At 36.0% G+C, this 25830-nt stretch overlaps 1 protein-coding gene across 1 annotated transcript; it reads left to right on the forward strand.

The window, feature by feature from the left end:
• On the forward strand, positions 886 to 25184 carry LOC109841801 (valine--tRNA ligase, mitochondrial 1-like). Its single transcript, XM_020410740.1, has 18 exons — positions 886 to 973; positions 6113 to 6195; positions 6803 to 6865; positions 7011 to 7180; positions 7268 to 7340; positions 12252 to 12317; positions 12446 to 12529; positions 12980 to 13057; positions 14448 to 14531; positions 14633 to 14712; positions 16087 to 16144; positions 16245 to 16277; positions 17903 to 18094; positions 18528 to 18535; positions 18640 to 19042; positions 23888 to 23955; positions 24785 to 24904; positions 25109 to 25184. The coding sequence occupies exons 1-18, from the start codon at positions 886 to 888 to the stop codon at positions 25182 to 25184; spliced, it is 1827 nt and encodes a 608-aa protein (XP_020266329.1).

Consider the following 25830-nt stretch of genomic DNA (forward strand, 5'->3'; position numbering starts at 1 on the left):
TGCAGAGGGATCCCTAAGACCTGCATGACCCTATAAGGCATGATGCTGAGTGCGGAGCCCGGGTCAACCCGGACACGACTGATTTCGGAAGATCCGATATACCCCGTGTAGTATAGCGTCCTGTCGTGCTTATGTTTGACCTGCATGTCTTCTTGAGTAAATGATATGCAGGGTAAACTTCTTGCCGCTTGTAGACATTGCCGACAAGTTTGATCTTCAGAAGCTTCGGAGATCGGAGTGACTTGGGTGATAAAACTCTCTGTATTCTTCAACGCTTCAATTAAAGCTTCCTTGGTGGTTTTGGACAACCTTAGGAGCTCATATAGCGTAATTCTGGCTGGTATGTTAGCCAACTGTGCCATGACATTGAATTGGAATGGATTGCTCGACTCCCCGTGTTCCTGGTGGAGATTCCTGTTAAACTGGAGTTCTTTTTGTTTCCCCTTATCAACTGGCTTTTTGGGGACAGAACCCCCAGCGTCTTGGGGTGGTTCCTCAACTTCTTGAGCATTCTGGCCGTAGTCTTTCAAGTAAGTCTTTCCAGACCGAGTACCAGGGTTGTCTCCTGGATATGCAGCCAGGGCAATCCTCTCTTCCTCTGAATCTGTGAGGGTCTTGAGGTGATCATCATTCTCAGTAATGGAGGAGCTAATCATGTTGGAAGACTTAGCCTTGCCTCCTTTCTTCTTGGACGAGGTATTCGTGCATTGTTGGTCTCCCACTAGATCAGGGTGAACCCACATGATTTCTCCTTTTGAGGTGGTGAGGGGTATCAACCCCTTGTCTTTCTGACTGTGCAAGTCAGTATTCTTCAGACGCATTTCTAACCCCTTGTCTTTCTGACTGTGCAAGTCAGTATTCTTCAGACGCATTTCTCCCTTGTGGATGGGGATAATGCCATCTGTGGTCGCCACTGGAGGGAAATCACCGAACTGGACTGTTATCATGTTGGTAGAGACAGTCTTCTGTTCAGGTTTTAGAGTAAGCACTTTGGCGTCCACCAAATTCTGGAGGATGTCTTTAAAGATGTAACATCTTCTAGTAGGATGTCCCAAGAACCTGTGATAGCGGCAGTAATTAGGGTCATCTACCTTCCCTGCCTCCTCTGGCTTCCTAATTTCAGGAAGCTGTAACTTGTTGTTCTTCCGCAGTAGCTGGAACAAGGTGTCCACATGCTCCTCCTTGAAGAAATACTGTTTGGGCACTTTTTGCTTATTTGAAGCTTTGCCCTGCTTCGTGGGCGGTGGTACTTGAGAGTAGTCGGCTGCTAGGGTCTCTTTTCCCTTAGTTGTTCTGGTTGCGTTGCTGCTGCTGTTGCGGTTTGGGCTGTGCAGCTTCTTCGGCTTTCACCCGAGCCACAATCTCTTCAGCTTGTTCTCCTTGCGAAACAAGTTGTCTCCAGGAGCGACACTCCGCTACCCCTATCTGGGCGAGGAGCTGAGTCTGCAAGTTGTGTCTGCAAGTTTCAACCTGGGTTGACTGAGTCATACCTGAGGGGCATCGCAATGCCATGCTGCGGAATCTCTCCACGTAGGCCTTGATGGATTCTCCCTTTCTCTGCGAGAAGAGTTGGGACAGAAACTTCCGTATCATCCTCAAAGAACCTAGCCAAGAAAAGCCTTTCCAAATCTACCCATTTCTGAATAGATCCAGCAGGCAGTTTCATAAACCATTCAAAGGCTACTCCTTTAAGAGTGCCTATGAACAAGCGTGTCAAGATGGCATCGTTCGCCACAACATCTCCAGTTTGAGATTTGAAGTAGTAGATGTGCTGATTTGGCGATCCTGTGCCATCGAACGGTTGCAAGGTTGGAGCTTTGAACTTCGGCGGGTATGGAGCTATATCCCACTCAGCAGGATAAGGCCTCACCACTCCTTCTTCACGGAGCTCACTTCTGTTGGCGATTGCATTGAGGCGAGCTTCCAGTTCATCCATTTTAGTGGACTGAGGGTGCAGTTCTTTTTCCACCTCTTTCTCTCCTTCAGAAGAGGATCCCAGGTTGCGAGTCTCACGATCCGAATGCTCGGTCACTTTCTGTTTCCCTTTGGAGGTTGTCCTCCGGGAAGATTCGGGTTTTTGGCCTTTTTCTGCCAGAACTTGGGCCAACATGTCCTTCAATTGGAGAAGTGTCTCCTGTTGCACCTGGAGCATGACGTGATGTTCGTCCACTCTTTTGACTATGTCCTCGGGATTTCCCGCCATATAAGCAGATACCTCCTGTGGTCCGACCGAGCTCGAAGATTGAGATTCGGCTATTGTCGAATATTCATCACTTGTTGTAATCCATTTGGCTAACTTTTGATAGTTAACCGGGCGAATAGCTCCTGTCTGAGTCCGAGTATGCCTATATACTCCCTCAAACTCATCACAGATTTCCCGAACAGTCGGGGAATGACTTGTTTGTGACTCATCAGAATCAGGATGTGAGGATTTGCCTCTGCCGACCATGTTGATGGTGACCTCAGGATATTCGATTTCAGAGGTCTTCTTTTTGTGGCGACGCTGTCGTTTAGCGCCTAGGCGTAGGTGAACAACAACTGCATTAGGAGAGAACAGCGGAAATGAGCCGTTCACACTGGCATGAATGGGCTACTTGCTGTGTTGGCCTTCCTCTTGTCAATAGCTCACGCAAGTCGGAGACCTGGGAAAGATCTCGTGAAGGTGGAGATGGAACCCCCTGCCCTTGGATGGGTTGAACATGAATCTCAAATCCATGTTGTCCCTTTTGAACCTGACGGACCGTGTCATGCTCTTGATAAGAAACACGAGAGTCGCGTTTAGGTTTATAAACACGAGGCTGAGGCCTGTGTTTGATTGATGGACTAGATCCTTGTGGATCTTGTCCTGATTGAACGCACACTTGTGGTGTGCGTTTTGATGTTGAAACAGACCCCTGAGGGTCGTTCTTTGTTTGAACGCACACTTGTGGTGTGCGTTTAGATGAAGAAACAGATCCCTGAGGGTCGTTCTTTGCTGGAACGCACACTTGTGATGTGCGTTTGGTTGATAACCCAGACCCCTGAGAGTCGGGTTTTGATTGAACGCACACTTGTGGCGTGCGTTTGTTTGATGACCCAGACCCCTGAGGGTCGGGTTTTGATTGAACGCACACTTGTGGCGTGCGTTTGTTTGATGACCCAGACCCCTGAGGGTCGGGTTTTGATTGAACGCACACTTGTGGCGTGCGTTTGTTTGATGACCCAGACCCCTGAGGGTCGGGTTTTGATTGAACGCACACTTGTGGCGTGCGTTTGTTTGATGACCCAGACCCCTGAGGGTCGGGTTTTGATTGAACGCACACTTGTGGCGTGCGTTTGTTTGATGACCCAGACCCCTGAGGGTCGGGTTTTGATTGAACGCACACTTGTGGTGTGCGTTTGGTTGTTTGAACAGACCCTTGAGGGTCTTGTTTTGACTGAACGCACGGTTGTGGCGTGCGTTTGAATGATTGAACGTGCCTTTGGAGGTCACGTTTTGGGACGCACTTTTGAGGTGTGCGTCTATGTTGAACAACGCGCCACTGAGGGTCGCGTTTGAGTTGAATAACCCGAGGCTCATAGTCGGGTTCATTGCCACGAAGTGTGCGTTCTGGAGCAGAAACGCACAGTTCGGGCACAAGCTCAGAAACGCAGTCTTTGCGTTGTGCAGTAGCTTGGCTGTTCCGCAAGTATGCTCGCCGTAAGGATCTTCTCCTTCGTCGAGCAGCATTTTTCTTAGCCTGTTTCAAGGCCTTGGCCGCGGCATCGTCGGCGTTGGTTGGGCTTTCCTCCGACATAGGTCTTTTTTGACCTATTATTTGCCGTAGTGATACGGGGGAGGAATCTTCAACTCGCAGAGCGAGTTTAAGGTCTTGGCCAAAGGAGAGGGCTTTCTTTGGCATCTCAGCAGTAGTGTTGACCTCCGTAGAGGTCCTGTGGGTATCACGCCTAGCTTTTGGGCTAAGGGACCCAGAGGAGAGGACCTCCTCATACTTGGCTTGGTCGAACTCTACGACGAGAGTTTCGACGGTGGTTCCTGTAAGGTGAACGTCGGATTGCGCCACCACTTCCTCGTCAGAGAAGCTATTCCCCAGCGGAGTCGCCATCTTTTGTTTGTTGGAAATTTGATGTAAAAAGACAAAGAAAGAAAATTTGACTTGTATTCTCTCAAAATCGATTACAATTTGGATTCCGATTACAAAAGAGAGGAGAATGAATTTGATTCTCCCCTTTGTTTAAAACTGGGTTCTTCTTGGTAGCGGTGGAGTGCCTCCTTCGATTGATCGCGTCGAACTTGCTCTCCGTTGACGATCCGACCGTCCTTCTTCACTGGAACAATTGAAGTGCTTGATGACTTCGGTTTAGAACTCTTAACGAGTGTAAAGAACTCTGAACGAGTTAAGAACTCTGATAAGAGTTGTTGAAAACCGAATGTCTGGCTTGATGTGATTAACTTAAAGAACTCTGAACGAGTTAAGAACTCTGATAAGAGTTGTTGAAAACCGAATGTCTGGTTTGATGTGATTAACTTGCGTTGCAAGCTAATTAAGAACTCTTAACGAGTTTAAGAACTCAGAATGAGTTAAAACTCTGTAACAGAGTTGTTGGAACCGAAAATTCGGTTAATTGCCAAGTGGATGATACCTTTGATGAAAGGATCCTTCGGGATTTGATTAACTGATTGTTGATCAGTTCCTTGATCTCCCGAAGATCTCTTCCTTCCGATTACTCAACTGCCGAGATTTGTTGACCTTGGGTGGTTTTTGATCTCTCCCAAAAACTCTAGCCCCGTAGGATGTTGAAGAGAACTTGTTTGAACAAGTTTGAAACTCTAGCCGAGTTAAGAAACTCTTTGGAAGAGTTGAAAAGAACTTGGTAAACAAGTTTTAAAACTCTGATCGAGTTAGGGGAACTCTAAAAAGAGTTGATGATAATAAAGAAAGTTTAATCATTTCCAAAAGAGTAGTTGATCTCTTTCTCTCTTTGGCCAATCTTAAAAAAGCTTTGCCAGTCCTCTATAGATTCGGTAAAACCTCTATATCTTCAAATCCAATCGATAGAAAGCAATCTCCACCGTTCAGAATTAGAAATGACGAGTGTAGTAGCTACCCTCCAAATTTCACATCGATCGGACCACGGATGACGGTCTGATCGTCATGCCGATCACATCTGCGTGAAAGTGACTTTTTCTCCGCACTTCTGGAACGATCAGCTTCTGTAAAACCTTCATATCTCCAAATCTAACCGATAGAAACCAATCTTCACCGTTCAGAATTAGGAACAATAAGTGTAGTAGCCACTCTCCAAATTTCACATCGATCGGACCATGGATGAGGGTCCGATCGTCACGCCGATCGCAACTGCACGAAAGTGATTTTTCTCTGCACTCCTGGAACGACCAGCTTCGGTAAAACCTTCATATCTCCAAATCTAACCGATAGAAAGCAATCTCCACCGTTCAGAATTAGGAAAGACGAGTGTAGAAGCTACCCTCCAAATTTCACATCGATCGGACTACGGATGAGGGTCTGATCGTCACGCCGATCACAACTGCGCAAATCTGACCTTTCTTCTCCTCTCTTGTTCTCTCTTTCTTTTAATTTAATTTAGCCCTCTACCACCAGCCCTATTTTGTTGTGAAAACCACCTATTTGTAGGAGTTTAAGGGGTATAACTACCCCCCCTTAATTAGCTCCATAATGGAGCTTAGTTGCCCTATTAAGTGGAGGACCGTTTCAAGGATTTGAAATGGTCAAACGCGACCTTCGCATTGAAGAGATTGTCAATTATAATCTTTTTTTTTTTTTTATGAACTTTTGTGAGGATCGTCAGATTGTAATCCTTACATTTAGCTCTTGATAATATGAGAGTCGTCAATTTGTAACTCCCGATGTTGATTGTGAAGGCTGTTGAATTAGAGCTTTCATCAGTTGTTGTGAAGGTCGTCAGATTGTAACCTTCATCAGTCTACGTAAAAGTCTTTAAATTGTAACCTTCTGAAAGTCGTCAGATTATAACTTCTATCATCGGTATTTTGATGGGGATCAGCTATCTATTATGATTTTTTGACAGCCTACAGTTTTAATTTCGTTTACTATTTTTTTAAGTAAAAGATTTTGTTCTCGATTTCAAGATTTTTTTTTATTTCACTTATGTTTGAGTTTGGCGCAGCTTGAGGAAGAGGATTTGGAGAGGAAACTCAAGAAGGAACAGAAGGTATAATTTTGTTAAATTTTTGGTGTTTATATTACACATTAAGATCTGGGTTTTGCTTTTTTACACATATATGATATGACATGGAATACTTCATTGCATGCAGTGTCCTCTTATCAGTAAAAATCACATTTTTGGGACAATCTAGGAGTTATATAATTTTTTCAGGAGTCTTAAATGAACTATTATATGACAGAAGTAGACAGAAATTATTCCTAACAGTTTTCCCCAGTAGGAATTACTTTAAAGATTGTTTCTTGTAATTTTTTTCTGTACTGTTCGTGCTTCTTTTACCTGTTTTGAAGTTCAAAGATCCGGGCTGTGTGATGTTTCTGAGGTGATATAGAAGAACAAGTACAATTAAGGAACTCAACGACAATCACAAAAAAACGTGGAATTATGTATGAACTGTTGTGATTTAGCTGTGCTGTCAGTCGTTGAATGTTACACTACATTGTAAAAAACACCTCTAATTTTTGGTAACCCAGTTTGCTGCAGATGTTAAAGTAGCTATCTTGTACACTTAAACATCCCCTTCTTTCCCGTACTTCACTAGTATTTTTGGCACGAATTTCTTCAATTGCATGATTTATATCTGTTTCCTTGGCAGGCTAAACTCAAAGAGGAAAAAAAACTGAAGGCTGCACAAAAAGCAGAAGCTGCCAAACTTCAGGTAAAATTTAGGTTTTGCTAGTAATTTTTTCTTTCTAATTTGAAGTAGCGTAGCTGTGCATTGATATTTTTTCTGGAGAAATGGTTATTTATGCACAGTTATGATCAAATGTTTTTTTTAAAATAATCTCTATGTTATCTGATAGGCACAGAAAGCAACTGAGGGATCGAAGAAAAGTGAAAAGAAGCTTCGGAAACGGGAAGCTGATGATGAGAATCCTGAGGACTTTATTGATCCTGTGACTCCTGCTGGAGAGAAGAAACAACTCTCCCATCAGATGGCAAAGCAATATAGCCCTAGTGCAGTGGAAAAATCGTAATGCTATTGTTGATTGAAGTATTTCAATAAGCAGAAAACAGATACATGATTCTAACTAAATTTGTTTTCTCTTTGTCCATCTAGATGGTACTCGTGGTGGGAGAGATCAGGATTTTTCATGGCAGATTCTAGCTGCTCAAGACCTCCTTTTACAATAGTAGGTCCTTTATTGTATTTCGTGCTCAAATTATTATGCTTTATCTAGAGTATTTTCCTTTTGTACACAAGAACCTTGCTGCCGATTTTCTTTCAATGGAAAATAATGCTTTAGCTACGCATTTTTTTAATTATATTGTTATTACTTTGATGAACAAGATGTTTTGGTGCTATAGTTGAAAAGACATGTATGTTTTTTGTAGTAAATGTTTCATCATTGTGTATGGAATAAACCTGAGAGTACTCTGCAGCCATCAATATATTAATGAAAGCAGAAATGATTCTTAAACTTTGTTCTATAGTTTATAGTTATTCATACTCCCTTTAAAAGAGGGAGTCGTGGAAAAACTTTTCATTGACTATATTGCCCCTATTCTTTTTTATATTATATTCTAATCATATATTAACTAAATTAATTATTATTATTAATTAATCATATTACATGTCACTTCAATTTTGTCTAACTTGGCCCTAAAGCTTTCAATGTTATTGTAAAACTCTCATACTAATTATGAATAATGCATAATACTATATTAATAAATAATTGTAAGTTAATAAATTATTTTGGAAGGAGTAGAAAATATAGAATTGTCCTAAAATTATACCATGACACTCACATATGAATATTATAAAGAGTATTCTTGCGTATATAGGTACAAACATGCAATTTTATAAAACATTAGGATAAATAAGTGCATTAAGATATAAGTGGAGGTACATAACTGTAACTTTCGTAAGCTGTAAGGTATTTAAGTTTAATTAAGCGTATAAAGATTTAAAGCCTTTGTTAACCACAAGCAATATTATGTGATCCCTTTGATAAATAATATTCATCGTATAATATCAGGTCAGAGGCTTAGCTTATATATTTATATAGTACAGAAGATGTGAAAAATTTAAGCTTCATATTTTGAATAATCTCAAGATTCCTTATATATTTATATAGTACAGAAGATGTGAAAAATTTAAGCTTCATATTTTGAATAATCTCAAGATTCATATTCTTTTTTTATATTATATTCTAATCATAAATTAACTAAATTAATTATCATTATTAATTAATCATATCATGCCACTTCAATTTTGTCTAACTTGGCCCTAAAACTTTCAATGTTATTGTAAAACTCTCATATTAGTTATTAATAATGCATAATACTATATTAATAGACAATTGCAAGTTAATAAATTATTTTGGAAGGAGTAGAAAATATAAAATTGTCCTAAAATTATATCATGTCACTCACATAGGAAAATTATAAAGAGTATTTTTGCGTACATAAGTACAAACATGCAATTTTAGAAAACATGAGGATATTTAAGTGCATTAAGATATAAGTGGAGGTATATGAGTGTAACTTTCGTAAGCTATAATGTATTTAAGTTTAATTAAGCCTATAAAGATTTGAAGCCTTTGTTAACCATAAGCAATAGTATGTAATTCCTTTGAAAATAATATTTATCGTATAATATGAGGCCAGAGGCTTAGCTTATATTTATATAGTACAGAAGATGTGGAAAAATTTAAGTATCATATTTTGAATAAGTCTCAAGATTTTGAATTATAAATAAAATTATATACTTCGCTTAGAATCATACTCCCTTTAAAAAAATGAAGTTGTAGAAAAACTTTCTATGGACTATATTACCCTTATTTTTTAAATATTATATTTTAATCCTAACTAAACTAAATGAATTATTATTGTTAATTAATCATATTATATCATTTATATGCCACTTCAAGTTTGTCTAACTTGGTCCCTAAAACTTTCGATGTTATTGTAAAACTTTCATGTTAATTATTAGTAATGTCTAATAATATATTAATAGACAATTGCATGTTAATAAATTATTAATAGAAAAAGTAAAAAATATAGAATTATCCTAAAATTATACAATTATATTCATATACGAAAATTAAAAATATTATTCTTGCGTATAGAATGTACATACATGCAATTTTAAAAAAACATTAGGATATTTAAATGCAGCAAGATACAAGTACAAGTATGTAATTAAAATTTTTATAAACTGTAAGGTATTTAATTTAATTAAGCCAATAAAGATTTAAAGTCTTTGTTAGCCACAAGCAATATTATGTGATCCATTTGATAAATAATATTCATCATATAATATGAGGCCAGAGGGTTACCTTATATTTATATACTAGAGGAGATGTGGGAAAATAATATTCATCATATAATATGAGGCCAGAGGGTTACCTTATATTTATATACTAGAGGAGATGTGGGAAAATAAAAGCATCATGTGTTGAATAATCTTAAGATTTTGAATTATTATTTATATACTTTGCTTGGAAACTTTTAGAAGAGGCTTTCAAATGACTACTACAAAGTGTTGGGCATCATATAAATGCTAGACAAATAAAATCCACGGACATTGGATTGCAATAATCAGGGTTATGTAAATATCTGTGTGTTATATGAGATAATGCTCATACATAATATAACATTGTAATCTATAATCTCAAATATTGATGAATTTTAACATAAGATTTTTTGTCAAGATATTTACTTAAAATTTGGGAGAGCCGAGAGTGGAGAGATTTGGAATATGAATTGTGACTTTTGTGACTTGTGCTTTTAGTTTTGGTTTCTAAACATGACCCAATACCAACCCCACAATTAAATTAAAAATGACTCGATTTTGTTATACCAGTCAATATTTTCGATAATGATCGATATATGAGAAAAAATCACCAAATAAAAGAAAACAATATAAAACCATAAATATTATCAAGATAAAGTATTTAACCTTTTATATCAGTTGATATAGCGATATATCAGCTGATATCATAAATATTATCAAGATAAAGTATTTAACCTTTTATATCAGTTGATATAGCGATATATCAGCTGATATTTCATATATTGCCTATAAGAGCAATATTTAAAGGTAATTAGATATCATATCCTTGATTTTAAATCTCCAATAATTCTACATTATTCCCTTAAAATTTTAAAATTGCTTATAATTTAGGGACTAATATTGAATTATAAAACATTTGAGGGATAAATATGTAAATAAGCTAAATTTAAAGGAATAGTTAATTTCTTGAAAACTCTAAAACTCTCAACTATGGGGAATGTCTCAAAAAAACCACTCAGCTAATTTAATTTGACCGAGCTCCCTAACTATAGAAGTGTTATAGATAACCTCTCTCTCAACTCTAGTGCGATTTTAGAAAACACCCTTCGACTTAGTGCGTCTTATAAAAACTCTCCTGGTCTTTTACACATCTCTTAACAAACCCTCTTAATGTAAAAGACTTTAATATGTGATTTTGTTAAAATGACCTATTGAAGAAAACCATTTTAGTTAAAAAGAAACTCTCAACTGATAATAAAAGGATTACGACCAATTTACAGTTCTTTTTACCTCTAAATCTTCACTTTTTCTTTTATCTGGAAGAAAACCAAGCTAATTCTTTTTAGGGCTGAGGGATATTTTGGTCTTTCCAAGTCAAGTACTTATCACTTAATGAATTAGACTCAACGATATTAGTTTTGAGGGGTTAATTGAGGAAAGTTCATAGGGTTAAATCAAAACAAAAATTTGAAGTTGAGATAGATTAACTACAACACCCCAAATTTGACGAACAAAGATCTACTCATTTTAAGTAGTTGAGGGGGGGGGGGAGGTGATTTTTTAACATTTCCCCCATAGTTGGGAAGTTTTCTAAAATTAACCCTTAAACAAAGCATAATTTAAGACACATGTGACATCAATCTTATAAAATTGGATTTTATAGCAAGTCTATTAGTATCTCTGAAAATTTTTTGCTACAAAATTCGCAGATAGAAATTTAATCTTTATTTGGGATGACTATGTGATCCTTATGGTTCTCCTTATCTTTTATGATTTGTAATATATTATTTAACAAAATAAATTAAGTTGTTCATTTTATATGTCTCACCTTTATGAAGCATATAGTTTGGATATGATTTTTATTAGATTCTCTTAACTCTTTAACCTAATTTTTTTGGATATTATTTAATATTGGATAGATCTAAATTATTTTGTTAAAATATAATCCATATGTGTACAAAATATGTTTAAATCATTCTCAAATTATATTTTATAGTTTTCTAAAATTATAGAATAATCGTTTTGACAAATTAATTAATTTGTTGACAAATTAATTAATTTGTTGACAAATTAATTAATTTGTTGAGAAAATGTAGGAAGATTATTATATTAGATTTTAGAATTGGTCACATAATTTATATTTTCTTTCTTGATTGAATTTGCACATTCTAACTTTAAAAATTATGAAAAAAATTTTTGAATATCTATAATCCTCGGTCGCTAGATAATAGAAAATGGAAGTAGACAATAGGTGCGAGTGATTTCTTTATAATTAAACAAAATCCTCTATAACTAGATAAAACCTACAATTTTATGTTTGATGAATTCGAGATTATTTTTTCATTAATAATAATAGTTTTTTAGATATTGGTGCTTACATCATTAATCATTAATATTTTAAAAGTAGAATTTCAAATCATTAAATTGCTCTTAGATCATTAATATTTTAAGACTTTAAACCTCACTAATTATGTGGAAGGTAAAGTGTTGAAACCAATAAGATTAGATTTTATATATTGAAATATCTGAAACTTTTTAATATATTATGATAATCATAAACTTTTTTGCAACTATGTTATAGTAAATACATAAACTAAAAGTCAATAATTATAATATTTGACAACGTGCATTGCACGTGCTTTTTACCTAGTACTCAGAAAAGCATGATATATTAATTGAATTTATATCCTTGATTCACTTAAAACTTCTAAGGTTCAATTTGCTAATTTCCTTCAGTGAAACTGTAACTCTTTCTTAAGTATACAAATACCTGATGACTTAATCTTTTGTATAATACCCTCTGCAGGTCTTGCCTCCTCCAAATGTAACTGTTGCTCTTCATATAGGCCATGGTCTTACTGCTGCCATACAGGTGACTAAGTTAACTATCCTCGTCTAGTAGTGCCATACAGGTGACTAAGTTAACTATCCTCGTCTAGTAGACCAACCTATTATTTCAGTTTTTTTTTAAATTTGTTGTGGTGTTCTATAATAATGCAGGACACAATAATCAGATGGCGCAGAATGTCAGGTGACAATACATTGTGGGTGCCGGGAATGGACCATGCAGGCATTGCGACCCAGGTTTCTGATTTCCTTTGATATCCCTTCGTCATTCACCTCTAATTGGTGATTTATGCCAAAACCATGTCATTCATTTGTTAGGAAGTTGATAGTGTAATCTTGAGAATACTTTTTCTTCTACACTTTTGACATATTCACTGGAATAATTCTGGCTCATATAACTGAGGATAGCTGCAGAGTCCATCACTTCTTCTTGGATTATTTTGTTGGCATCAGCGTCATTCTTGTCATGTCATGACATTTCTTTAGGATTTGACAGTTCAATTTTCTGCTTGTTTAATTTTTAGAAATTTGCTCAGTACTTCTGGAGAAGGAAAATTTTCCTTTGCTATGAACTTCACATATATTTGCCAAACTTTGTTATTTCAGGTTCGATCAAAAACCATGACCTCGAAACACATAGTAATTGCAGTTTGTATTAAATGTTGCAGGTTGTATTAAATGTTGCAGGTTGTTGTTGAGAAGAAGCTCATGCGTGAATCTAAGCTTACAAGGCATGATGTTGGACGTGAGAAATTTATCTCTGAAGTGAGTTGTCAATTTCTATTGAATAATATGATGATGGATTCATGCAAAAATTTTCCTCCTTCAACCATATCCAGAATGTTTCACACTCGTGTATTAAATGATTGTAACTTAGTATGCGGCATTCTACCCAGTGTTGAAATAACCGTGCTATATAACTCATAGTTTCTTGCGTTAGGTAACATATTAACCGTAACATTACATAATATTATGAAATAACACAAACACGTGCAACTCTACGCTATATCAGTGTACACTATTTCAATATAATGTATGCTAACTAATTATAAATTGTTTCAAGATAGTAGACACTATTTCAATAAACTATATTAAAGACTTGAGAGTATTTTCTCTGTTTGCTATACTTAAGACTTGAAGTAATCGTATTTGCTTTTGTGGTGTTTATTGAGCCTTGATGGCTTCTTTGATTGTTGTGATGGATGTTTAGTAACATCATTATGCTTGTTATTGTGAAGTTGAATGCGAAATTGTGAAGGAGACATGTAAATTTGTAGTTATATATTGGGTTAATTATAGAAAACTCCTATTAACTTTTGGGGAGCTATAGTAATCAACTATGTTTATTAGACCAAACCTCCTGAACTTTAGGAGTCATTGCACAAACCCCTTCATTAAATCTTACATGAAAATTTATCTTTTAATCCCCTTATTAGCACCATCAACTCAAATGTGTCACTGGTAAGCACAATACCAAAAAAAGAAGACCGAAAAATTCCTTCTTAGTCCCAAAAATATAGCCTTCTACTAAAAAAGAAAATTAGGGAATTTTTTGGGACTAAAAAATTATTTCCATCTTTTTTAGCACATGCTTGCCGCAGGAGATGTTAGAATCGGTGATGCTAATTTGGAGATTAATTGAGAAATTTTCATGTGAAATTTAGTGAAATAAAACAGTTTGTGGGGGCCATGTGCAACAACTCCTAAAGTTCAGGGGGGTTTAGTATAATAAAAAAATGTTGAGGGGGTTACTAGGACACCTCAAAAGTTCTGGGGTGGTTTTCTATAATAATAAATCCATATATATTTGAACATTTTGTTGTGGTACTTATTAGTAAATTAGTACGCCTTGTTATAAGTTTGGAACTTTTATTACGATTTCAATCTATTATATTTTGATATCATTGTCCCATTTATTAAACTTATTATGTGGATATATTTATATTTGTTTTTAAATCTAAAAACAACAAAGCATGTAACATATGCTCTATGTTATGCTGTATGCATTTTCACCTATCGAGAAGCTAAGGGTTACATCATTTGCTATCAATATTTTCAACATTGATTTTACCTCTACAAAGGAAATATTTATCTGACATAGGCTTTTGATCACTCAACTTTCATTGGATCCAACCTTGTTGCTTGCATTTAATAGGTTTGGAAATGGAAAAATGAGTATGGAGGTACCATATTGAACCAAGAACGTCGGCTTGGAGCTTCTCTTGATTGGTCTCGTGAGGTATCATTGTTGGTGCCGAAAACTGTAGTCTTATCTTCAAAGTATTAACATTTCATATAACTTCCATGGTCTAATATATTGTTTGTCAACTTTTCTATCAGTGTTTCACTATGGATGAGAAGAGATGCAAGGCGGTAATAGAGGCGTTTGTCCGGCTATACCGTGAAGGTCTAATTTATAGGTCTGCAGCGTCTGCTTGATCACATCTCTTGTAGATTGTTGTGACAAAGGGCTATTTTTGAACTATCTTAGTATTTATTATAGTTAAATTTTAGTTCTTTGTCACCTTAATTATGAAATTTTCTTTGCTACACTAATTTCTTAGTGAGGACTTTCATTCTGTTTCATTAACTTCTCTTTATATTTGATGCAAATATGTTTGTCCGACTTCATCTGATCCGGGTGTATTTCCAGATAATTTAGAAATAACATGATCTTGAGTCCTTGGTTTACATAGTATATAAACAAATTGGTCTTGCGGCAATATATTGTGAACACAATTCCTTTGTTAACTCTCTTCTCGTCATATTTGTTGCAAATAAGTCTGTCCGGCTTTATGATTGTTATTTGGGTTTATGTTCAAGATGATTTGGAAATAATATAATGTGGAATTTTTGTTTACATGATAATTCATGGAATCAAACTGGTCATAGCGGAAGAAATATCTTGTCTCAATGATGATATTTATATTTCCCCCCTGGTATTTGAATTTATCCTCCATAATTCTCTGTGCCCCATTCCCATTTCTATTCTGCTTATTCGTCATGGCACTTTCTTCTAGATTGCCAATACTAACAACATAAAATAGAAGAATATCAACAATAAATTGGTTCAATATGATCTCTAGATTTATTCTCCCCTTGTAGTTGGTGGCTGTATTTTTAGGCTTTTTTGTAGTTTTGCTTAAGTTTAGTTTTTGAACTTTGGCTATTTAATATTTTATATACTTTGTATTGTAATCATACTTATCTACTGATATATATATATATATATATATATTATATTATATATATATATATATACTTATTTATATATAATATATATATATATATATATTATATATATATGCTTTGTTTTTTGTTTTTTGTTTTTGTTAAGCATCAAATGAATGCTTGCTATAGAAGTTGATGAGGATGGGCGTTATACGAACAGTGATTGAAGTATTTAACATTTGCAAATGATGAGGATGATGGTTATGGTGACGGTTTTAAAACATGCCAGGTATTAGAATCTTGACATTTTTGTGGGAATGTAGGCATTCTCATATTAGTCTGTGGGATCTCACTAATTAGTTCTCATGTTAGTCTATGTGGGATCTCACTAATTAGTTCTCATATTAGTCTATGTGGGATCTCACTAATTAGTTCGATGATTGGACCGAATCAGTTAGATATTAGAATTTAGAACCAATAGGATGAACCTTTTGGTTTACTATACAATTAGTCAATGATTGCAGCAAATTAAACTTCGCTCTTATTGCTATCTTTTGGTGTGTTCTTATTGCTTCCTTTTGGCATCATCGACGACTTCTTGTAATTGTTGTCTACTTTTGCAGGGATCATCGCCTTGTAAACTGGGATTGCACATTAAGAACAGCAATATCTGATATCGAGGTCATACCTGAATTTCTCAAACCTGGTCTTTAACTGAAATATATACTACTCTGTTATATGTTAACAGTCGAACTTAACTTGTTATCTCATTTATATTTAGGTTGATCATCATAAATCAAAGAGGAGACTCTATTAAGAATTCGCTGGGTGATGAATTCCTATTCAGTTCGGCAGTTTTTGACATTTTTGCCTAATCCCACTTGAGCGAAGGCGCTAGGCAGAGATTGTTTTGCCACCACCAGAATAGGAAAACGATGCTCGGTGATGTTGCAATTGCTATACATTCAAAGATTCCCGATTAATTCTGCATCTACATTTGGGAAATATTGCCATCAATCCTTTCAATAAGAGAAAGTCCAATATCTGTGATTGATATCCGGTTGATCCTAAATTTGGCGACAGGGCTGTTTAAGGTAGCATGTCACATATAGGGCAGGACTATGTGGGCAATTCACAAAAAATTATCTGATTTTAGCTAATATTTGCCTCTTGCTTCATATATATATACTGCTATGTTTATGCGTTTTTCTTACGTTACCTTACTTTCCTTTCTTTTTCATTTTTTTTCTTTTTCTTTTTGGCAGATTACTCCAGTCATGATCCTAATGATTTTGAAGTTGGGGAAAGCGGCATTATCTTGAGTTATCATATTTTTACTGATGAGGACAAGAAATAGCAATGGGGGCCCAGAGTTTGAAGGGGGGGCATGCCCACGATTTAAAGCTCGTGGTGGTGTGCTTGAAGCTTTTGAAGGGAAGGTATTAGGTTGTTTACTTGGCAATTTTTATTGTCCAATGGCACTTAAGTGATTTTTCAGTAGTTCCTCATTTTTTCTTGAATATTATGATACTTTATTCCTGAGCTTGTTAGCAATTAAAGAGGCCCAAGAAATAAAGTGAACTGAAAATTATTTTGTTATCATCATTTATTTTTTGATATACTTGCAATAACGAAGCATACATGTCTTCTGAAGTTTCGCACGTTATTGTGTAGACATCGACATCTAATTATAACTTCTTTCACCGCTTCTTTCTATCTTTCTAGCATAATGTGTTTTCCATATTGTTCTTGATTGAAAGAAAAAAAATAGAATCCACAACTTCTTTTTGTTCTTTGCAGCAATTTTTCTACTGCACTGTTAACCCGAAGCGCCAGATCGACTTTTGTTTACTTTGTAAAATTTCCCTTTTCATACATAAGAAGCTGCTGAAGATTTGAAATATCTCTATTTACTAATCTTTTCAGATCCTTGATTACATCAAAGTCGGCAATTTTAAACCCTTCAAAAATACATGAATGCTTTATGTTTTACTTTATTTCCCTTTATTTTTTGATCAATCATGCATCATCATATAACAGCGTCATATTGGAAAGCTGCTTCATTAGCTTTTCTGCTGATCACTATAAAATATATGGGTTGAATTGTTTTCTACAGAAATAGTATCAGCATCTAAAACCTTTAGATCTACTGCCTGTCACATTTATTATCCTCATATGAATATCTTTGTACCTGAAACTGCACTATAGGGCCATGAGATCCGGGCAACACTTTTTGCGGACCTATTGGAATAGTTACAGTAACCTATTTCACCTTCTTATCCCAATATTCACTTGATGAATAGATGATTTCTGGCACTCCAGTTATAATGCGATATGATTAATTTTAAAATAAAGTATTTTGCTAATCTCCCTTCTTACCAAATGACCCTACTGTAATAGTTCCAAATTATTACTGAGAATGTCTTTTCTGTGAATCAGAAACTATATAGAGGTGCGCAGAAGAATGACATGAACCTTGGTATATGTTCGAGAAGTAATGATGTTGTGGAACCAATGGTAAAACCTCAGTGGTTTGTTGATTGTAATAGCATGGCAAAGGCAGCTCTTGATGCCGTTATAAGCAAAGAAGAGAAGAAAATTGAGATTATCTCGAAGCAATATGAAGCTGAGGGGCTGTTTGGTTGTTGTTGGTAAAGTTGTGTATTTATGACACAACTTGGAAAGTTGTTGTCCACCTCATCATTTTCACTTTTACACTTTTCTTTGTTTGTTTTTGATTCCATTGGAATCATAAAACACTTGTTTGGTTTGCAAAATAAAACTTTAATTGTTTGTTTGGAAAGTGTAAAAAGTGGTCCCTACTCAAGTGATCATATTGGTTGAAATTACTTTTTCCTGACTTTAATGTCAGCTTTCTCCTAAAATCATGTCTTTTTTTTTATGAAATCACTTTACAAGCCACATCAGCATATGAAATCACTTTACACTATTTTCACAATTACAAACAAACAATTGAAAGTGATGAAAGCTGATATTGGGACCCACTTTTTTACACTTTCCATCATTTTACATGGTAAAAACATACAACCAAACGGGCCCTGAGTGGAAGAGGTATTTTTTTTAAATTTCTAATTAAGATGTTTATTCTTTTAGCATTTCTGCCACACTGATTTTTGACTTCGTTGCTTAGTTATTTATACATTTGGATTTTTTAGATGGCTAGAGAATATCCGAGATTGGTGCATTTCAAGACAACTTTGGTGGGGTCACCGAATTCCTGCTTGGTATGTAACACTGGATGATGACCAGCTTAGAGATATTGGTTCTTACAATAATCACTGGGTAGTTGGAAGGAATGAAGAGGAAGCAATTTCCGAGGCCAACCGCTTGTTCCCAGGAAAAAAGTTTGACATTGTTCAAGACCCAGATGTTTTAGATACATGGTTTTCATCCGGTATTTTCCCGTTATCTGTACTCGGTTGGCCTGATGTGACAGAAGATTTTAAGACGTTCTATCCGACATCAGTTCTAGAAACTGGACATGACATCCTTTTCTTCTGGGTGGCCCGCATGGTGATGCTGGGCATGAAACTAGGAGGCGATGTGCCCTTTAGAAAGGTAAAAAAATTATTGCCTATTGATAAACTAATATTTAAAGTATCGATGCGCATGGAAAACAGTCAGGTGGTCATCAGCATAATTTAGTGCTTATAATAATAATAATAACAATACGCATGGAAAACAGTCAGGTGGTCATCAGCATAATTTAGTCCTTATCATAATAATAATAATAACAACAAGTAGGTAAAACGTTACATTAGCCCATGCCAAGAACATCATGCTTGCTGAGTGTTTCAAATATTCAAGGAGGTTCAAGGAGGTTTTGTGAAATTAACCCTTTGATCAAATGATAGCTTTGCTCAACTTAATTTAGTCAAATATGAACTCAACTAAATCACTAAGCCATATGAGCAAATAAATGGGTTTCTTTGAGCTTTGTCCCCTTTGTGCCATTGAAATAAGTAACCAATCAGAAGCTTGTTTTCCATATGTTTAATCAATTCTGTGAAATGTCACAGATCAGGTCATGTAAAGATCAACTTAATTTAGTCTAATACAAACTCAACTGAATCACTAAGCCATATGAACAAATAAATGGGTTTCTTTGAGCTTTGTCCCCTTTTTGCATTTGAAATAACTCAAATAAGTAACCAATCAAAAGCTTGATCCCCATATCTTTAAATGAATTTTGTTAAATGTCATAAATCAGGTCATATACTGATGAAGTAGAGTGATCTTATATGTTTTGCACTAAACTCATCTTGAAGCTTTATAGTCTTGAAATTGTATAGTATGCGGAGAGTACTCGAAGACAATGGATACAACGTAGTAGCGAGCAAGAGAACACAATTTGGGATTGGGCTAAAGAAGTTGAGAAAGAGGGGCTGATTAAGTTTTTGAGAAACTATATGAGACCTCAATCATTGACTGTGACCTAACTATCCATATTACTCAGCTAGGTTTAAATTTAATGAGCTTAGGATCTCATCCTATCAGTTCTCTCTCTGCATATATGTTTCTGATAAACTAGACAAGACCTCAATCTTTGATTAAGTTTCTGATAAACTAGATGAGACCCCAATCATTGATTGGGATCTAACTGTCCATAATACATTACTTAGCTTGCTTTAAATTTAACGAGCTCACTATCTCACTATTATCATTACTCTGAATGTTTTATCTGTGTGTATGTATGTTATGTATGCATGCATGTATGTATGTACATGCGTAGGTACATATGTATGTAGTAATGAGACATTGAGATGTTGAGCTGATTAAATTAAAATAAGACGTGTAATTTTGACCAATGAATTTCAATTCATGTTTGGGATTTCATTCAAAGATCAACACTTCCTCGATCCACTGCAACTGAGACCCCCTCTTCACTTCTTTCAATTCCTTTCGCTGCACCCTTGCCTCCGACCATGCCCTTCGCCCTTGGCATTGCCCCTTGTTTGACTCATCTTAGTTTTCTTCTTTTGCTCGGAAAGAGCAAATCTTGTTAGCACAAATATTTTATCATGAAAACTATTGAGAATGGAAAATATTAATTTGGAGAATGGTTGAGGTAAATAAAACATTGTAGCACAACAGGAAGGTGGTGCGATACAACAGAATGAGAGGCATAACACAATGATTAGAGGGGTTGGAAGAAAAGGCACAATGGAGTCTCGAGAGAATTAAGAGAAGAGGACCATAGTTGCATGGAACCTATTATGTTCCGATTCACGGGACGAGAATGGGAGCGTGATACGCAACTTATTTGGAATTAGGTACAAGGGTATAGTTTATGTGGTAAGCTAGGAAACATAGTACATTTTAGGTTCAATTTTAAATATAGGATTTGAATGGCTTAGTGTACAATTTTCTGCAAGAGTCATATTCAAGAATCAATGTTGGTAAAAGAATTATGAAGTTGCAATTAATGTACAATTTTCTGCAAGAGTCATATTCAAGAATCAATGTTGGTAAAAGAATTATGAAGTTGCAATTAACGTACACTTTTTTTGTTTATTTTTTTCGAAAATGGTTGCTTCTTTTAAAAATATTAACTTTTGAATTTAGACCGGGTACCGTAGGTGGTGGCGAATCAGATCATGTTGCAACTTGACCCAATTCGCTAGTCTGCCATGTTCCGGGAGGATTGAACTTGGGTCGTGGTTCGATATAGGATTGAACTTGGGTCGTAGTTCGATATAGTGAGTTAGTGATACACGTTTCAGACATCTATGAAGAGGACTATATAAAGGGATTTTATTAACACTAATGTTTGATCATGAAAACTAATGAGAATGGAACAAACTATAGTGGATAAAGAAGACTCGGCATGAAGTTGAGAGAATAAAGATAAGTGAAGAAAGGGGAGTTGAGTTTTGAGTGAGATTCAAGCATTATTTAAGATCCAATGGTCAAGATTAATTGACTCATCTTAAATTTTCTAGTCCATCATCTCACTCTATTGTTACTTTATGGATAAAGAAGACTCGAGATGAAGTTCTTGAGAGAATAAAGATATAGTGAAGAAAGGGGAGTTGAGTTTTGAGTGAGATTTAAGCAGTAATTAACATTCAATAGTTACTTGACTCATCTTAAATTTTCTACCCCATCATCTCACTCTATCATTATTGTTAAACAATAAAATATTATAGATTTTTATTTATATTTAAAAAGCTACAACTATTTTCCTTTATATAGCTATACAATAACAAAACATTTATTGTGTAGTCAATGTGGGACTAAACACGATTACGTGATCATAGTTATTCTCTTAATTACATTCATAATAGCTCAAAATCACCAAATCTCTAATTTATACTACTAATATATATATATATCTATATATCTATATATATATATATATATATATATATATATATATATATATATATATATATCATATTATATATAGGGAAAAAGTTGTACCTAAGGTGACTCCCTTTAGGTGTAGCCCTTAAGGATGTGCGATCTTGCACCATGATTCAAAAAAAAACCAAATAACATCTAAGCCCTTATATTACATAACAATTCCCATTTAATTAAAAACAAATTCTAAATTTGTTTTAATCGGCCAATATCCCAGGGAAAATAATCGCGATCGTGGTCCGAAATTCTACGCCGATCGGCCTCGACACCGCATATCCTCAACTTTGCCCTGCAGCCGCTTTGGGATCACGCCGCGATCGGCCTCGACAACCGCTCTCTCAACTTTGCCCTCGACACCGCTCTTGATCACGGCCCGATCAGCCTCGACACCACTCTGGATCACGCCGCCGATCGGACCCTCGACACCTCGCTCTCCTCAACTTTCGACCTCAACTTTGCCTCCTCGACTTTGCCCCTCGACACCGCTCGGATCATCGCCGCCGACGCGACCGTCGAACTCCCGACACCCGCTCCGGCATCACGTCACGAGCGGCCTTTGAACTCCTCGGCACGTCTTGCTCTCCTCAACTTCACCGCTCTCCTCGACTCGCGCCCTCGACATCCTTCTCAGCGCGCCCTTCCGGCCCATCCGCTCTTCTCCAGCCTGCCTCAACGCCGCCCTCTCCTCGACTACGCTCCTCGACATCCGCTCCGCCGTCACGCCCGCCTTAAGCGGCCCTCCAGTTTGCGGCTTTTAAATTAAAAAAATTTGCGGTTATGTTAGTCTTTAATTAAAAATGTTTTGCTCCCTAGGCTTTCTGGAACAGATTGAATTTTAATATCATTACTTTAACTTTACATATCTCAGAACTGTTGTATGAACCTCTCTTCTGATTTACATGCCCCACAAAATAGCCAACAAATGATTATTTGCCATATGGACCGAGAAATAATCCCAAGCTTGTACTGTGACAAGAGTATACAATCACAAAATTTGCCTATACCCTTTATACAGCACATCCTTTTCTCGTTCTCTTGTGTTTTTTAGTATCCACTGTGCCAACATTTGAAAACAGGTCTAAAAGTCTCTTAGGCAAACAGACTTAAACTGCTCAAGCTCCCAAGAAAATAAATTTAAACAAATACTAAACTATTTCTTGCATCCCCTCGCCCTTGAAGTTTTTAATTCTTGTTGATTTTGCGGATATGAATTAAATGAATATATCAATTTTTTAGGTCTAACATTATTCGTAATGAGATTGTTTAGTGAAATTGAAAGAATGAAACTTGAGGGACGTTATTTTTCTATTTAGATTTTGAACCTTCTTATATGTGATAATTGATAGCTTGTATGGACACCGCCAACAACTTCTCTCACGTGCATACAAACAATTGGTTGAAGATGAGAACAAATTTGCGGAATTTTTTATTTTGATGCAGGCGAAATTAGAACAAAAGAAATAATCTTATATTTTTTAAACACGTAGCTTATATCAATACATCGAACAGGTTGTTTTCTCTCTTTTCAGTATACGCTACGCCTCAGCGTCGCCTACTGAAGCTCGCCACTCGCCCTCGGACCATCCCTCGTTTGGAGTTTCGGCCTTCGACCTCATTCATCAGCCCTCATGACCTCGAACAAATTGAAAGCCGTCAACGTTTCGCATTCTTTCAAAATCAATAGCCTCCTCTTTCTAAATTGCAATATCTCTTACGATACGTAAGTAAATTTTTGTATGAGATATAATGTTTGTTTTTAATATGGCGGCGAAAGTTACAAATTGATGTCTCCGCCTACTGATGTATGTGTCAACAAGTCATTGCCTTTTGAATGGCAGATATATCCTCTTGCAGTTTTGTTCCCCTCTCCAAATCTGTTTAATGTATTATGTAGCTGCTTGAATGAGTCATTGCTTGTTTGTTTAGATATAATGTTTAGTGTTTTATTGCGTGTTTTTTGGCAAGTAATATATCCTTAGCTATACATGAATTTTCCAATTATATTTAGTTTTAACCTTCTAAATTATAATTCTCTTGTAGGGCTATGATAACACAATTAGAAATTCCATACCAATATTTGTTTTTTTCGAGCATTTAATTGATAAAGCGTATAGTATTGGATGAAAGGCATACGAAATCTCTATGAAAGACGCGACACCTTATTCACAAACTTTCTCCGAATACCTGACACATTTGAACAATGAGCAAATAGCAATTTGAATGCTTTATTTCAAAATTTAATTTCCTTGTGGATAAATGCCTCATTTCAGTTTTGATTTGGCACACAAAAAGGAATGTGTATTTGCGTTATAGAGGCATATTCACCGAATTACCTAAGGTTAATTTACCAAACGGAGGGAATTCCAAAAATAAAAAATGAGTGTTGACGGCGGCTAATACAATCTTACACCCAAATCTGTAAAGAATTATAAGACACTCAAGCAGAACGGAAAGGTAGTAGCGAGTAAACGCAAAGAAGAAAGTCGATGGATGAAAAGAAGGCGGTGATTTGGGGGGATGCGCCGATAGAATGCGCTTTGGAGATTGATTATAAGAAATGGCTAATAAAGACCTTTTGTAACTTGTGCTGAAACTTATTGTGGCTATTCATTATCGGCTTCATATTATGCCCGCGCGACATGTAGGACATGTCCTTTGTGGGCGTTTCGATATGCAGCGAGCCAGTTGTCCACTATTGAATAAATATAATTGGGGTTTCATGTCGGTGTTTACATTTTCTAGGCAAAGATATGAATTAAGGCCAAGACGTCTCTTAGGTATGAGGAACTTAGGGAAGGAGTGTTCAATACGCTGGTTACATGGGTGGTTTTTTACCTCCGTATTACGGTTGAGCTTGCATGCAGAATTTACTTTGTAAAAATCTTATTTGACAAATGCGTTATTGTTTATGACTTCTAATATATAGATTTTTTGTAGGTTTGGTTTTTATGAAATAGTGGAAGATAGCAGTATAACTTTCAGATATTGCAGGTGGCTACCGCTGATATTTTGTGTTAAACAAGAATACCAGAAAGGTAAGGAGGATGGATACACGATGTAACAAAATTATCAGAGACCAAGATCTTACAGCATTGGCCAAAAGAATACCTTCCTCTTCTTCAATAGTCATCGCCAGAAGTTTTGTTCACATCTTTGCTCTAATAGTTCACTATTTTTATGTTCCTTTTCTTTTTTTTAATATCTTTTATCTATAACTACAATATGAGTACTAATCGCTTGTATGATTTTTTGTGCTTATAGGAATCACGGAAAGCCTGAATTGATTGCAATAATTGCTAGGAAAGGACTGCCGAGTTGCAATGAGCTCACTGCTTGAATTACGAGAAGTTAGAAGCAGCGTTGGTGCTAGAGGCCCATAAGAAAGAACAAGGAGTAAAGAGGATACGGTAACTGCTAATGCAGAAGAATTAAAAGCAAAGAAGAATACAAAAGCTAATTGATAATGAGCAATGTGGGAAGAGAAAGTGATTAGAGGATAATGAGGAAGACCCACTCTTCCAAGCGAAAATATAGAATGATGTAGAAATTGAAGTAAATCGATATTTGCAACATGAATTGTGAGTTTTCTATTCTCTTACGGTTTTTGCTTTTTGTAACTTTTTTGCTATTAATGTTTTGTGTATCTCTGTGTAAATTATATTGCATTTCAACTCCTTAGAGATTTTTCTCAAAATGAAGGAAAGGTAGAGGTAATGGATTAAATAAAGAGGGAAACCCCATCCAGTCTAAACGGAGCTGTCAGTAAAGAGCGAAGCAGGAAGGATAGCGATCCCTTTGTCACGCTTCACCCTAAATATTGCGTCTAGATCAACCCAAAGAAGTCACAAAGAAGATAACGGCGCTTTATCCAGATCTTGGTAATAAAAGTCCTGAGGGACCATCTAAAAGAAAGTGACATAAATGAAGCAAGGCTTCATACCTAGATCTCGCAACTATCCAGGAAAGACACTGGTATCTGATTA

Source organism: Asparagus officinalis, chromosome 5 (assembly GCF_001876935.1).
Source record: "Asparagus officinalis chromosome 5, Aspof.V1, whole genome shotgun sequence".
Lineage (NCBI taxonomy): Eukaryota > Viridiplantae > Streptophyta > Magnoliopsida > Asparagales > Asparagaceae > Asparagus > Asparagus officinalis.

What these genes read in the sequence shown, in the direction of transcription:
- LOC109841801 (XM_020410740.1), top strand. Translation starts at nt 886, where the DNA reads ATGGGGATAATGCCATCTGTGGTCGCCACTGGAGGGAAATCACCGAAC. An exon ending in AGAGACAGTCTTCTGTTCAG is followed by an intron (nt 974 to 6,112) that starts GTTTTAGAGTAA and finishes CTCGATTTCAAG; the next exon opens with ATTTTTTTTTATTTCACTTA. An exon ending in CAAGACCTCCTTTTACAATA is followed by an intron (nt 7,341 to 12,251) that starts GTAGGTCCTTTA and finishes TACCCTCTGCAG; the next exon opens with GTCTTGCCTCCTCCAAATGT.